The 16,322-nt window shown below is 34.8% G+C and overlaps 2 protein-coding genes and 1 long non-coding RNA gene across 3 annotated transcripts; 1 reads left to right on the top strand and 2 right to left on the bottom strand.

Annotated features, from left to right (window-relative positions):
• Nucleotides 1–2,512: 2,512 nt before the first annotated feature.
• LOC145574924 (glucose-6-phosphate/phosphate translocator 2, chloroplastic-like) lies at nucleotides 2,513–9,568 on the bottom strand. The gene is made up of 5 exons (XM_081632810.1): nucleotides 8,921–9,568; nucleotides 8,066–8,291; nucleotides 7,329–7,551; nucleotides 5,466–5,679; nucleotides 2,513–3,027 (listed from the first exon to the last, which is right to left on the bottom strand). Exons 1-5 carry the CDS (start codon nucleotides 9,428–9,430, stop codon nucleotides 3,016–3,018), a joined length of 1,185 nt encoding a protein of 394 aa, XP_081488936.1. The 5' UTR covers nucleotides 9,431–9,568; the 3' UTR covers nucleotides 2,513–3,015.
• Nucleotides 3,024–5,680, top strand: LOC145574925 (uncharacterized). Its single transcript, XR_014098220.1, has 2 exons — nucleotides 3,024–3,386; nucleotides 5,302–5,680. It is a non-coding gene; the product is annotated as an uncharacterized LOC145574925 (long non-coding RNA).
• A 2,678-nt stretch (nucleotides 9,569–12,246) lies between the features above and the next one.
• On the bottom strand, nucleotides 12,247–15,828 carry LOC145576859 (rRNA-processing protein fcf2-like). The gene is made up of 6 exons (XM_081634563.1): nucleotides 15,678–15,828; nucleotides 15,198–15,434; nucleotides 15,032–15,092; nucleotides 13,119–13,196; nucleotides 12,882–12,997; nucleotides 12,247–12,783 (listed from the first exon to the last, which is right to left on the bottom strand). Exons 2-6 carry the CDS (start codon nucleotides 15,410–15,412, stop codon nucleotides 12,615–12,617), a joined length of 639 nt encoding a protein of 212 aa, XP_081490689.1. The 5' UTR covers nucleotides 15,413–15,434; nucleotides 15,678–15,828; the 3' UTR covers nucleotides 12,247–12,614.
• Nucleotides 15,829–16,322: the final 494 nt, after the last annotated feature.

The following is a 16,322-nucleotide window of genomic DNA, read 5'->3' as shown; positions in this document are numbered from 1 at the left end:
TTTGGTTTTTTTTTTTTTTTTTTTTTTTTTTTTTTTTTGCAAGTGGGTAAACAGTTTAAGGACGGTTATGCCCTTATTAGATTCAGATGACTCTAATTGCTAGAGTCCTAGAATTCCTCACCCCACCCTTGGTCATTCACAATTTCTAGGATTTACAAAATCCCGCATGACAACCAAACACAATTGTGTACCTTTTTTTTTATTATTTTTTATTTTTACAATGGTAAGAAAAAAAAGTAAACATTAGGAAACCCTCCTCACGAGGGGAATTCCTAATGCGTCCGAGGAAAGGAGGGGCAATAAAGAAGAATTATTACAAGGAACAATATCCATACTATCACTAACTAAATGACCAACATTTGCTATATAGTCCGGTGCTTGATTTGCCTCCCGAAGATATGACGAATGCTCTAGTTATCGAACTTGCCAAGAAGAGAACAAATGTCTTTAACAATATGATCAATTTGCCATGGTGTTGACCAGATGCCTTTAACGGAGTTGATCACTAAAAGATTATCACCTTCAATTATATTATTTTTGATCCCACGATAAAGAGCTAGAAAAATGCCTTTATGAAGAGCCATAACCTCTGTTATGAAAACCTTGGTGGTGCCGAGGTTGAAAGCGCAAGCTCCTAAACCTGTCCCACTGTTGTCTATGATGAAGATCCCTGCTGCTAGGGATGGCAGCGGATCTGGACCTGACCCGGATGAGTGGATCCAGATCCGTTTTCCACAAATATGGGTCTTCAAATTTTGGACCCGACGAATCCGGGTCGGATCCGGGTCCTGTTGAAAAAAACGGATCTGGATCCAGGTCCAACCCTCAGACCCGGACCCAGATCCGTTTACTTGTTTTATAATTTTCATATTAAAAAAAACTAAAATTATTTGTTTCTTTATTAAACATGTTTATGATGTTAGTGATGAAGATTAGCCCTTTTAAAAGATGGATTTTTTATGCTCACATCGGATACATTATTGTTGTTTTTTTGCTTGCTCATTTGTAACATCGTACTTTTTCATTGTTTATAATTTTTGTGTTCAAAAGACAAGTGTATAATTTGGTTGTTTTATATTTTTAGATTAGTTGTATAACTTTAATTTAGGTTGAACTTAATAAACCTCTGATAGAAGATTTTTGACCCAAACACTACATTTATTGTAAAAAATTAGGCAAAACGTATTGGACCCGTTTTAGACCTAGATCCGGACCCGGACCCGGTGGACCCGTTGGATCTGGATCCGGGTCTTAATTTTTTTAGACTCGGTGGATCCGGGTCGGATTTGGATCCAGGCTAGAGAAACGGATCTGGATCCGGGTCCATCCAGACCCGGATCCAGATCCGACCCGTTGCCATCTCTACCTGCTGCTGCTGACTTGTTGAGGAGTGAACCGTCGAAATTGAGTTTGTAGAAATTTGTTGGTGGCGCTTCCCAGACAACCATGATAGTGTTTGTTGGAGAATGAGAAAGAAGAGTAGATGAAGATCTCCGAAAAGGAAATCCCGATGAAGAAAAGGTATCGGTGAGAGTTCTGCAGTGCCACTCGTTGAACGCAAATTGCGCTCGGTGGTAAATTCTAGGGATATCAAAGGATTCTTGGTGGAAAATTATAGAATTACGCTCTTTCCAAATACTCCAAATAAGGAAGATAAATTTCCTAATAGTTAGTTTGTGTTTTTTGAAGCATAAAAGTGCTTCAACTAAATCAGTGTAGGGAACTGTGCAATCCAACCAATTCTTAATTAAGGTATGGTTCCAACCAAGTGTGTACTTAGGAATTTTTATTAAAGAAGTAATTTTCCATGTATAAGAATTTTCCATGAGAATTTATTTCCTACATCAACCAAACAAGGCCTAAATCTAAAGCAATTCACATACCTTCATGTTTCCTTTTAACTATTTATTTTCCTTATAATTATAAGCAGCAAAAAATATAATCACGCAAGATTTTAATAAATTACCTTTTAACTATTTAATTTGGAGCATTTGTTTTGTATTATTTGCAACTTTATTTATATCACACAAATAATACCTAAAAGTTGCAAATAATATATAACGGAGATAGTGGTATTATATATGTAGTATTGAGCAATTACCGAGCATAGGATGTATGGAGTAACTTCCTTTTATGAGTAACTATTTACTACGCATAATGGATGATGGATGCTTGTGCCAAGCCAAAATGTAGCAAGTCTTCAAAAAGAGATATTTAAGAGTCTATTCACATTTACTAAACTGAGCTAAACTGATTGGAGCTGAACTGAACTGAATAGAACTGAAATGAATATTTTATGAGAGAAGGAAATTAGGAGTTGAATTGAACTGATTAGAGCTGAATTGAACTGATTAGAGCTAAACTGAACTGGAATTAAGCTGAAGTAAATAGGCCCTAACTCTACAATTTCATTTGAACAAGGATAAAAATTACTACATAAGAACAAATTACGAGGCAGTAGGCACCATGAACAGAAACTAACACGCAAGAATGTACTCTGTAACTACTAATCTGGAAACAAAATATACTCATCTCTATTACGAAGAATAGTTCATGTACGATACACAATTGTCTAGCAATCAATCCAAACATCTCCTTGAAGGTACTCATAAGTCACAACACAACAGAACAGAATTTACCGGGAAAAAACGCATAAAATACATAAAATCAGTATACTGGGCACTTTTGCACCAAAAGACAGACGGAGGTTTTCAAACTTGTTTTATTTGAAACTTCAAAGATCTTTCATGGGCCACACAAAGGCAGATAAAATTTATCCGCCTCGTCTCCATGCTACGGACGGTTGTGTATGATTATTATAAAAATCCTACGGACGGAGGTACTATCTTATTATCTACAACATGTAAACCAGCCATGCCATGCCATGCCAATCCAACCTTATCAAAATCCAGTGGCCTTAAATTCTTGGAAGAAAAGATTCAACTTCCACACCACCAAATACCTCTGCTCTTGTAAACACTTTAGCTCTACATTCAACTCGGATATCTTGATTCCTTATTGCTTAGCCTGCAGGAAACGAAAGGGTTTACAATTAGTTACAAGTGCCAACCAATTCCAATATCCATGTGTTTCGAAAAGAATATCTTTGGAAAATCGGAGCAAGATGGAATTAGTCCTGCATCTAGTGAAAGCTAACAAATGAGAAGTTCAGCATTACGAAAGAAGAAACCATCTCAACATCAAGATGAAGATACCAGGTTAACATTTCTAAATACGCAAGAGACTCATTAGCCAGGGATTGATATTTGCATGGTTACTGCTAGCAGTTTATATGCAATAATTATTGCTGGGTAGTTTCGCGTCTCAAAGCATGCTTAGGGTGTCAACTACCGTGTTGTAAAGCAGTTCCTGCCTATGTGACTCAGGTAAATCCGATGAACCAAAGCATTCTTATGATATTTATTCAGCCAATCCTTTCCAACAACCAATACTAAATTTTGATGCTAACCACACCACCGGAGTCATGATGGCATTACTGCCATCACCATGCAACTAATGCCACAAGAATCAGTTGACTAATTAACAGAAATTAATCATATAAAAAGTGTGAAGCAACACATGACTCTTATATGCAGAAAATAGATGAAGCATAACAAAGAAAAAATTACTGTAAAATTTGAAGCAGCCCAAAAAAAAAAAAACAAGAAAAGAAATAGTAGGCCAGTCATTCTTTCAAGGTAGAAAAGGGATTTGCAAGCAAATTATAACATCAGACATTCAGACCCACTCACACTAACGTGATTGAGGTATAAGTGCAAAATATTAATAAGCCATCGACTAGCGACTTTAAGGATTAACACTTATTTCATCTCATTTAAATAACAATAGTTAGAGCTAGCTTTAGGAGTTATTTTTAGACTTCTTCCATTACTGGTAGCTATCTCAGGTAAGGCTTATGTGAGATGGGGGAACACGAGCTTGGGTTAGCTTAACAGATAAATATTGTTCATTGTAGCAAGCAGAGAAGATAGGATAGTTTTAGGAGTGGATTACACAAAAGATGGAAAAAAAAGAGCTTCAATGATTCACTAGATGTTCAAATTCACAGACAGCCACTCTGCCAAACAGAATTGAGCAACCATATAGGAAGAAATATAAACTTTTAATAACTAGGATTCGAGTCTCAGAACCTTCTCTTAAATAACAAAAATACAAGGAAACTACTAAGTTTGTCATTAAAGATAATCACATTGAACTATTATAACTATTTCATTTCAAATCCAAGTGGAACAAGTCTACTTTTGGGGAGATACCGAGTTCAAATTCAGAATACAAAGCACATACAGAGTATTAGATATCATAGAAGAATTTAAAACACTCACGCCTGGAACTAGATGAGAAAGACAACATCTATGAATTTAAAGATTCATATACTTGTCTATGTTTATAATATATCCTTATTTAGCAATCAATCTCAATTCTGAACTGCAGCTATCACTTTTTTTTTTTTTTTTTTTGAATCGTCAAGATCTCCAAACTATGCCTCTTAACTTCTGATCTTTCTCTGCAATGGCGGACAACCATGGAGAAAACCAAGAGTTTTTTAATGGGGAGGGATTCAGAGAATCATCTCTACATAAGATTTGTTAAGTGATGACTCTGATGACAGCTTGCCTATCCTCAATTTTTTTGGCAAATAAAATAAAACATGCAGGAAATATTTAGCAGCCAAGTAAACTTCAATGGCACTACGTAAGTCATAAGTTAGTATTTGATTCAGAGAACAAGGGCCGAACGAGAGGGGTTCAGAATCAGGGTTAAGAATATATGAGATAAGAGCATCTAGGGCTTTGGACCATATCCAAATTGCAGTTTTGATGCTCATTTAAATAGTAATTTTTGGTATGTTTAGATTTAAAATTAAAATCTTTGCTTTTGTTTAGAGGATTACTACGGTTCAGCTGTATGCGGGCTTCAAAGTGGATGAAATTTATCTTGATACAACAGAAAAGGAAGCTGAGACTGTCTAAAGCATTTCCTAACTCAAAACCGCAGTATCATTAAATTCAGAAGAACTACCTTCTCAATGAGTTAATATCATAAAATTACCCAACATAGTAGTAGGCACAATAGCCCGATAGGCAGAACATAGTTAAAACGGTACTTAATTACTAGAGGTTATTTTTAATGTAGGGAGCGGAAAGAGAGGGGGGGGGGGGGGCTTTTAGATTGTCTTCCATATGCTCAGACCAGTAATTAGTATAATCATCAGTTCATATTATTTCAAGAAAGTCATACTGTTTCTGGACATCTAAAAGTAATATGCAGCTATTATGACAGGATGGAGGGAGTAATTTGATTTGCCAAGCTCAGAAAACCAGCATAATTTCGTTAAGAAAGGCCTTAAATCAGAATGTCAAAGAGACAACTCAAAAAGCTTGCAAAATCATCATAATGATATAACCACAAAGAAACAACATTTTTATCAAGATACAGACACTTACCTGAGAATACAAGAAGGTCCCGAAGATAGCAATGGCAGCTCCAAGTGCATTTACAGGCTGGACAGGTGTTCGGAAAATGATGATGGAGGAGACAATGACAGATATACGCTTCATTGTGTTCCCTATGCTAAACGTCAAAGGAGAAATTTCATCCAGTGACATGTATGATACTTGATTATAGAGGTGATAAAACACACTTTGGGCGGCCACCCACCTATAGCAAAATCAACAATAACATCTTGTTAGTAAAAGGATGACAAAATCATTATTTATTTGGAAACAAATATAATTAATGTAGCAACACACGGGTATTGTGTAAGACTCAATGGACAGGATCCTACTAATAAGGATAAAACCAGAATATAAAAAGTATAAAATCTAGGAAGTTATATACTACCTCCGGTTCAATTTAGTCGCAACAAAGTACAAGTTTTTGGAAACCAAGGCAAAAGATTGAAAACATGATTATGGAAAAATAAGGGTATATGCTTAACTATTAATCCAACCCAAAAAAAAAAAGGAAAAAACAAATTCAACCTTAATTAAATTAAATAACCCACCACCAAGCATCATCCAAACCACACACCACCACCCAGTACCAAACCCAGCACCGTCGACGCACCACCACCACCCCACGCACCCAGCAAACCGCCGATGCACCACCAACACCCCACGCACTCAGCAACCCACCAACCCACCACCAACAACCCACCAACCCACCACCAACAACCCACCAACCCAGCCACCCCACGAACCCAGCAACCCGCCGACCCACCACCACCTCACGCACCCAGCAACCCACGAACCTCGAAACCCAGAACCACACGTTCGAGCTAGTAACCACAAACACAGCACCGCCGATCTGCAACCACGAACCCAGCACCACCGATCTACCAACCCACCAAACCAACGAAACCTACCCACGAAACCAAACCCAGGAAACCCGACCCACGAATCAAACCCACGAATCCCGCCAATCTGAAACCACGAAACCCGGCCCACGAATCAAACACATGACTCCGCCGATCTGCAACCCCCGCTGCTCTTTACACCACGAAGCCACCATGAAAATGGGGTTGGAGGAGGAGAGAGAAAATTAAAGGGGATGAGGATTTAATTAATTAAGTTTGGGGTTTAATTAATTAAGCTTGGGGTTTAATATAATAAAATCAGATTTGTAATTTAATAAGGTTGTTTAAAAAAAAAAGTAAGGGTATATTGGTCAATAACCACCCAAAAACATACTAAAAAAGGAAAGAAACAAGTTCGTTGCGAGTAAATTGAACCACCCAAAAAAGAAAATTGTTGCGAGTAAATTCAACCGGAGGTAGTAGTTTAAGTTGGAAATTTTACCAACTCGGGCAAGAGCTTTATTGTACACATTAGAGTATTAGACCACGTGAACACTTCAGATATTAAAATGAAGTGATTGAAGTCTTCTAATTGAAGTGAAAATTTACAGTTCAAGATACCTCTAAAGAACCTCAACTGAGTAGATAATATGAAGGGAGCGATTACAGAACTCTTTTGTCCATCTTCTGGATATTTCACCAGGACAGGAAGAAATCTATAGAGGGCAAAACCAGTGCAAACACAAGGTCTACAAAGTCCTTGTACTTGATTAGGATATAAGTTAATAGTGCCAAGATGTTGAGACAAAGGCAAACCATGCTGACAACTAAATTCCACTGTATTTACACCAATCAATTCTTATGTGCAAAAGAATTAAGATACAATACAAAATATTGATTCTTAACTACAAGAAGAGCAACAAGAGAAAACAGAGATCCATATCACATACAGAACCAAATAGGAACAACACGGAAAACAAAAGGGGAAAATAATCGGGAGCAAATAAATTACCAAATAAAGTTGGGTCCAATTTGAGAAACAGCCTTCTGCCATCCAGCAGCCCACATTTGGGGTCCCTCCACGGCGATTGCAAATGGAGTGAGAAGTACAAGAGAGAGAATTGACAGACAAGCGTAGTAGTTCATCCCACTGACAGACTTCCCTTTCATGCCTTTCTTGGAAAATATGTTGCGGAAGACAAATGCCAAATTTGATATCATCGCTCCCATAAAACCTGAATGGAACAAACACATACCAAACTTAGCATTAAGAAAACAACAGAATAGACATCAAAGTGGAAGCCCCTGGCCAACACAAAACTGACAGGTCTAAGTAAAGAACTTCCAAATGCTTGGAATTTTGTGTAGACTTGGAAGAAGGAAAAGGTACATTCTATTAAATAGTTGCCTCAGGTGTTTATTTTCAAGAGTCGCTTATGTTTTCATATTTCTAATGTGCAAACACAACATTAGATGTGTGTTCCAAGGGTTGAGACACTATTCTTCAGATTGGGATTATGTAAAAAGCACACAAATTACAGCTATTATTGAATCCGCTGTATGTTAAGAGGCCCAAAAGGCAAGACATGAGTAAATCTGAACAGCTCACGTATTCGAATAAGCTAATTGCTTATATTGGAATGAAGAACAAGTAAGCTCAAATACCATCCTCTCATGAGAGTAATGAGACTCATTCACCATATTAATGTTGACCCTTGTGGAAATCATATTGTTTTCTTCTCTCCTTACCAATCATGTTGAAGTTAAGCTCAGTGACAGCTGCAAGCGCGCAACCTCCAATGATGGGAAGCAGTGACAAGTACACTCCTGTTGGAAAGGACTCGCCTAACAAGAATCTTGAGACTACCACACTGAAAGCAGGTTCAGCACTCTTAATTATGTGTGTAAATGAAACCGCAACCTTTGACATGCTGACAGTGGCGGCTACATGTCCAATTGTATGTGCCACAGCAACCTATCAAAATTTTATACCATGAGAAGTCAACAAAACCAAAATTGGGGACCAAACAGAAATTCTAAGACAGACAGCAACTTCTATCTAAGAAACAAACTGAAATTGTCTTCATTAAACAACATCAAATTCCAAATTACACCAGAACATTTCAACATTATCAAACCAACAATTCAGCACTTTATGATAGCTACTTTTTTTTTTTTTTTTCCATCAACCACCAATTCATACACAAACTAAACATGTTTCCCATTCAATAAACAAAACAAGAGAGCTGCAACACCATTAATTCAACTTAAGAAGCTACAACACACAAAATTAGAACTTGCATAAATTCCGAATTTTGACCTCTTATATTATTCATTAACTAATTGGAATAACTTAGGATCAACATTATTCATAATAACAATCAACTATTAATCAAAACAGTAACAAATGAAAAGTTGAAAACCCACATACTAAAAAACATTTTATTTTGAGCTACTCAATTTTTTAGGGGTTATAATAACAAAAATTACAGCTTTCAATTTAGGGGTTATACCAACAAATATTACAGCTTTTTTTTTTTTTTTTGAAAAAAAAAAAAAAAAAAAAAAAAAACAGCAAACTTAATTCAAAGAATAACAACTTACAGGAAGAAGTGCCTTCCAAAAATCAATATCAGTAGAAGGAGCCTCAGCAACCCTAGTTGCCCAAGACACCAACATAATCAAAGAACCCATAGCAAGGGACAAAGTGGAGGTTAACCAAGGGTATGGAAATGCATTCAAAACCTTTTTGTTGTAAATATTAAATACAACATTCAAAGCCCACCATGTTGCAAAGTAAATTCCAATTTTAACCTTCCTAGCAGCTTCACCAGGAAGCTCTACTACTTCATCATCAATGGGTTCTGATCGATCTGCTTCATATGCTTCACACTTGATCACAGATTTTCTCTCCCTCAAAAACCCATTACCAAAACCTAGCCCTCTAACATCAAAATTTGAAATTTTTAGGGGTTTTTGGATCAAAAGATCGGATTTTCGACAAATTTTTGGGGAAAATTTGGCAATTTGGCATGTGGGTATTTGAGATTTTTGCCTCAAAACTTTGGGATTTGTGAAAGAAATTGTGGGCTGTTTCAAATTAATTATCATCATCTCTTCCAAAGATCAAAACTTTTTTTTTCTTAATTTTGATCAAAAAATGAAATTCGAAGAGTTTGGTGGCTGGAAAAAAAAGGAGAAGAGCAAGAACAACCCCTTTTGAAGAAAGTAGGTACTAAAGAGAAGAAATCTTTGTATGGTAGGTGATGATAATATAGTAGAAATAATTATAATAAAGTTGAAAGATATAATACTCAAAAAGCATAGGCTAAATTTATTTGATGGTGGTAGGAAAATTAGAACTTTAAATAGCACTATAAGAATTAGTCAAGAAAATAATTACGGAATTTATGGTAAAAATAGGTGGGTTTTTAAGGGTTGTCAAGGAATTTTTAGTGGTAAAGTTAAAGAGAGAGAGATATTCAGATCTAAACAAGTTTAGTGAAGTTGAGATTACAGACCAAAGTACCAAAAAAACGCAATTGGAGAAGACTTAGGTGGCAATGGGGTAGGTTGTGTTGGGAGTTGGGAAGAAATTTTAATTTGTGTTTAACTATTTTAATTACTACGGAGTATATGTCTATACTCTATATGTACGTACTTGATCATTTCATGTCAATTATTTTAATTGATTAAAAATTCTAGTTTAATTTATACTATACTAAGTACTTAGAATATGGATTTACATTCTTATTATTCAAAAAAAAAAAAAAAAAAAAAGTAAAATGCTATCATATGGGTCAAAGAGGGTTAGGAAGTGTTCTATCTACATGATTTGCATTTATCTGAATTTAACTGAGTTTATCTGAACTTAACTTAACTTATTTGGATTTATCTGAACTTACTTAAACTTATTTTAGTTGTAATTCGAACTTGGATAACTCTTATCCGAACTTATTTTTCTTGAACTTATCTAAATTTATTTTTTTGTAACTGAAATTATCCTTATATAAAGTTAAAAGGAACTTGAACTTATCTAAGACCTGAAATAAGATGAACATAATAGACTTTTATACTTACTGTTATGAGCTTAAAACAAAAAAGATTATTTAAAAAGTTAGGAAAAGAACAAAATATAGTGGAAGTCGAATATTTGAATTAGAATATTAATCATAAGAAGGGCAGATTAGGACTCAAGAGGCTGTCCTTGACCAAAAGGGTAAAGTCACCGTTATTAATATGATGCTGGACCTTAAAAGCATATTCGGTAGCCGACTCCAATATGATTCATCCGAATTTGAAGAAAAAATTCAAATGAATGTTGTGCTAACTCTGAATCAACTTCAACTTATATAAGTGGTAGCTTTAGTTAATTATTATTTATAAAGGACTAAGCTAAAAAAAAAAAATATTAAGAGACCCTTCTCACAAGAGACACATCTAATATATCCGAAAAAATAATTAAATATAACAAAGGTTATTACACATAAAATTTCCCAAAATTGATATCAAAAGGTTTTTTTTTTTTTTTTGGGGGGGTATGAGAGTCGATCCCAAAATCTCTTAAAAATGGGAGGAGAGCTCTAACCACTTGAGCTATCAAGTACTCTCGTCAAAAGATGTTATATTCGTCTAATAATATTATAATGTTGCTATCAATTGTTAGAGGGATGCTTTTATGAATAGATGTTTTTGGATAGAGGATGAGTGAATTGGTTGGATTTTCTAAAAAAGAGAACAGTTGTGAATTATGTATTTCCTCTCACAAACCGCAATTTTCTTAGAGATATATGCATTGTATTTTTTCCATAAGCTCCAAGTGAGGAGAGTGAATATCCTTATTGTGTATCTATGATCTTTTACTTGTTATGGCTTGATAGTTTCATGTATGTAGATTAATGATACTCGTTAGTACTGGAGAGTGGAGACATTATACTTCGTCTATCTCTATTTTGTATCTAGTCATTTTTTTTTGTATCTAGTCATGCTTGATCGGGAATGTGCTAAAATTTGATTGAACGGGAAGGGAATATTTCATCTAATGTTTCCTATAAATTGCAACAATATTATACTTCGTATATTTTTATTTATTTTTGATAGCAATGATGTTGTATATTTTTGAAGCATCAACATTTCATGATTTTACTCACGTGAAAGTTAAATTCTTGTAATTTCAATTTGCAAGTAATTTTTTTATGTGTGAGAAAAAGGGGTCATTAATGCACTGGTAATGTACGTATCACATGAAATGAAATATTGCAGTAGCGCTAATAATTGAATGGTGGAGGCGTATGCACAATACAGTATATATCCGATGAATACAAAGCATAAAGTCAAAGAACCTGACGAATAAAACAAAAGAGCCTAAACTTCAATGGCATTTCCCTCAAAAAAAAAAAAAATAAAAATAAAATAAAAATAAATAAATAAATAAAAATAAAAACTCCAATGAGCATAACATCATCATACCTATAATTCTTTTATTTTTTTTGAAAAAAATCATACCTATAATTTTTATGTTCTTGTTCATTAGTCAGTTTTCATATTCTTTGGTTTTAGGCTTGATATTCAATTGATGCATAGTGAGCACTATTCACACATCCACCATCATAATCACAATATTTTTTTATTTTTTATTTTTGAAAAAAAATCATAATAACAATTTTTAATCATACGCATTTGTGTATTTTTCGTCAGATGTTAATCTGAATAACAAATAATCAAGCATTTTGTAATAATAATCCAAACCTAATGAACGTACTGATTTTGTTGTAGGCCCGACTTTTATAAGTTGAACTCTTTATTAGTTAACAGATCCAACAAAAGTTGGGTGCCTTGTATCTGCTTGAAGTTTGATTGATTTCTTTTGACTCCATTCCTTGCTGCTTGTTTGACACAGACTGAAGTTGGAAGAGCATAAGAAAATAGAGTACTCGTATAATGTATCAAATACCATATCAAAGAATCAATACAATTCACTCAGGACACAAATTTTGCACCAACAGATATGGCATCAGACCATTTCCTATTGTCATAATTTCCGTAAACTATTTAAAGTGATACAGGAATGTTAATAATACCAAAACAAACTATTATGACTGGCATTAGTCCAGCTTCAACGCAATACAATCTCCTATGCCTAACTACAAGATACTTATGCAGTCACTGCCCACCGCCCTGCTCCATGAGGTTCTGCAGCTATGTAAATTTGGTTCAGTGGCTAAACTTTGAACTAGTTGCCCCCAGGTGTGGAGGCTGAGCAATTTGGTCCAAGTGTTCCATGTCTCAAATTAGACATTCAAAGTCTTTTAAAGCGCTTATTTTTATTATTTCCAGAAGATTCATGCCTCTGTTCTGACAAATGCCTCTTTTCCTTGGCTCGCTTTAGAGTAAACTTGCCCTTTATCTTCCACTTCTCGTTCCCACCAGGACGCTGATGCTCTTCAATTTCTCTCACCTTGCGCTTCCTGGGGGAAATAAGCATGTGTGTGCATCAGCAAACAGAGAAAGATCTCTAGTTTTGTGACATTCAAACAAATATAGAGTAACATTTTTCATGACTTACCGGTACTGTGCAAGGGAACTGTCAGCAAGTAGCTCATCAGCAATTCTATTCTTCCTCTCCTTTTTAGTGAGCCTAGCGGAGTAATAATCTGATGCTGACTCCACTACAGTACCCACCTACATTATTAACATGGTTAGAATAATATATCAACAGCATCAGCTAAGGTAAAGACTGCAGTTTTTTTTATATTAAGGGAATCAGGCTCAATGGCATCAATTCAGGGTATGCGACATTTACCTGGAAATATTTGGGCAATGCCTTCAATTTCGTATCACCCTTCTTATAATGTCTTTTTGGATCAATGACATTCCTTAACTGCAAAGATTATGAAATTACTATCAATGTGAGAACTGTGAGTTTGAAATGGGTTAAAACACTGAAATTATAAACGTAAGAGAAGTTTTGACCAACAGCTGGTACAGAAAAATGGAGACGTGCTACAGCCAACTAGTATTTAGAAACAACTATAGATTTACTACTAATTTTAACGACTAACATCATGGTAGACCTTCCTTCCCAATCCAAAACACCTTTATATTCAAAGCCAAAGGTGAACTGACTGATACGCTTCTCAATACCAAAGCTTTGCAGCAAACTTTAATAGAACCAAGGCTCTGTTAAAGGAGTTTCTTGATAAGTTTATAGCTTATTCATATTTATATTGCAATATTTTAGCAGAAAACCGATTCTTCATCTAGGTCATTGGAGATATAATGTGTTTACAGAAAGAGAAAAAGTGCATAAAAGTTACATCTGACATGCAAAACAGTAACAGAGTATTATGAGATGGGAAATTCCCAGTTTCTCATATTGAGAAACGAAATTTATTTCTCATGGGGGCATTTTCGTGAATAAATCAACAACTTTTTTATTACTGTGGGCTCCACAATTGAATAAAATTGTTGGTTTATTTATGAAAATGCCATGTGAGAAACAAATTTTGTTTCTCACTATGAGAAACTAGGGCATCCCCGAGATGGGATTTAACGGAATATATTCCTTGTTACATGTTTAATGTTCATCACAATATTAGATAATTATGGTAGGATATAGTTTTAAAATGTTAACAAGCCTTTGAATAAAAAACAATACAGCAATCTTAAAACACATCTGTAATCATTATAAGACCATCATTTTTACTCATATTTTCTGAAAAGCATATGAAAAATTATTAATTGCAACTTACGGCTGATTTGAGCTTGCAACATAAAACGTATAGAATTTGTAGCTTTTTGTACCTCTTTCTAAGTGCATAAAAATGATCTAAATACCAAGTAAACGCATCGACATAGCTAATTATCTGTTAATAAGTACGAAAGTTCTTTTATGAGAAAGTAACAATCATATAACAATTGGTTTACACTAATGATTTACACCAAGTTCATTCCTCTTTACATGACGAATTAACAAGGTGAATCCAAAATGAGATACCTTTTTGTTAATTGTTTGTGGATAATATTGTACATTTGTATCGAAGAATGAGACCAAAGCTGGAGTTCATGCTAAATTGGAGAAAATGAGACAAAAGTTGAAATCTTGTCTTCCTCCAGTCACTTCTATCTATTGCTACCAGCATGATCTTATTGTTATCTATTCTGAATGCAAACTTTATCTTCAACTAACTGGGAATAAGGCTTTGGTGTTACCGCACAGATTGTTGGACAAGAACCATTAACTCACTGATTGAAGAACCACAATTCCCAATTTCCGACCATTTTATATCTCGAAAGTCATAAGAGTAGAGACAAAAATTCTACAATCTACACACCTAATCTTGATCCCACAACCCAACTTCACTGTAATTCTCATCAAATGCCAATGCTATTTCAAGTCTAACCTAAATGAACAAAACAATAGCCCAGTCGATAAAATATGGACAAGGGATATTACTACTATAAATTCAATGTTCTTCCTAAACTTTACCCGATTTTCCTCAAGACTCAAGCTTCAATCGACAAGTATTCAAATTAATATAAATTCAATTCCTAACAACACAATCAATCAATCAAAGCCTTAATCCCATAATTGGGGTCGGCTAACATGAACCAAAATTGATTATTCCGTGTAGTCATCGACATGAACCAAAATTCAATTCCTAACAACACAAGCCTCCACAATTAAACCAATGCAGAAAATAGAAAATACAATACCTTTAGTAGCTGGAGATCCTGTTTCAACTCCGGCGTAACAACCGGGGCAGGCATATCAAACCTAAAACACATGCCAAAACAAAATCCCACATCAAAAATCACACAAATTTCCCAAAAAATTGACCAAATTTCAAAAATTCAAACAACTTGACAGCAAAATTAATACCAATCTGCGCCAGCGGTATCTTTGAGTTGTTTCCGGCGTAGTTTATTGAGTTGTTTAGGGTTATTCGGAGGAACGAACAAACCATCAATAAGCTCTGATTTGGGTTTATACAGTGAGCTGATTTCAGGCGTAATTTGGGTTTTACGAGTTCCAATGGAAGACGAAGAAGCAGTTCCGAATGATGGGATCTTGGGCTCCCATGTCAAGGCCGCCATTGAAGGGTTTAAGAACAATATTCTGCAACAAATTTTGACTTCTTTTTATCAAATTAAGCTCCAAAATAACATAAAATTCTTCTCGCTTATAGAAATTGACAAAATTGCTCGGTATAATCTTTCATAAGTTTGATAATTATAAACTATAGTTCAATAATTTACTTTTGAAAAACCCTAAATTGACTATACTGAAAATTAAATTGACGATAAACCCTAGAGTGTATAATTGATAATTGAAGATAAAAAAAAGGAAATAGTATATCACCTAAGAAGCTCCTTTAATGGAGGAGAGAAAGCTCAGAAGTTGCTTTAATGGAGAAATTTGGAGTACGCTTCAATGGAGGTGAGAGATAGAAGTGGGTGCAGCGTATAAGTGCAGAGCTCCAAAAGGTTAAAACTGGAAACATACTCGCATATAATCTGAACCATCGTCCATCGGATCTAGATAATATCAACGGTCAGAATTAATTCTCATTTACATTTTTTTTTATTTTTAAAAATAGTTATTTACTGGCATAGTTTGACTAGACAAATAAGTCAATGTGTAAAGGTTGGTTAGGAGTTTTTTGAGCAAAAAGAGTTTTTTTTTTTTTTCCTTTTTTTTTTACCGCATAAAGAGTTGTTTGACCATATACTCCCTCTATTCCTCCGAGGAATCATAATGGCACTTGCCACAATTTGTTCAATCGATTATTGATGAAGGTTGCAAATTTTTGCAAAATTTTGTCGGAATATTTATGTCTTATATTTTAGCGGAGCAAATTGAATTGTCATACTACTTTCAAAAATCAAAAATCACATATCACAAACAAGAAAATATTGATAAATTCAAGAATTATGTCCACCTTAGGATTGTAGGTTTGAGACAAGCTAATCTTTAAACTTACCAATTGTTTCTTAGGCATTGCCA

Source organism: Chenopodium album, chromosome 13 (genome assembly GCF_948465745.1).
Source record: "Chenopodium album chromosome 13, dcCheAlbu1.1, whole genome shotgun sequence".
In the NCBI taxonomy this organism is placed as follows: domain Eukaryota; kingdom Viridiplantae; phylum Streptophyta; class Magnoliopsida; order Caryophyllales; family Amaranthaceae; genus Chenopodium; species Chenopodium album.
The sequence above is the reverse complement of the archived record's forward strand: the minus strand, read 5'-3'. Positions and strand labels throughout refer to the sequence as shown.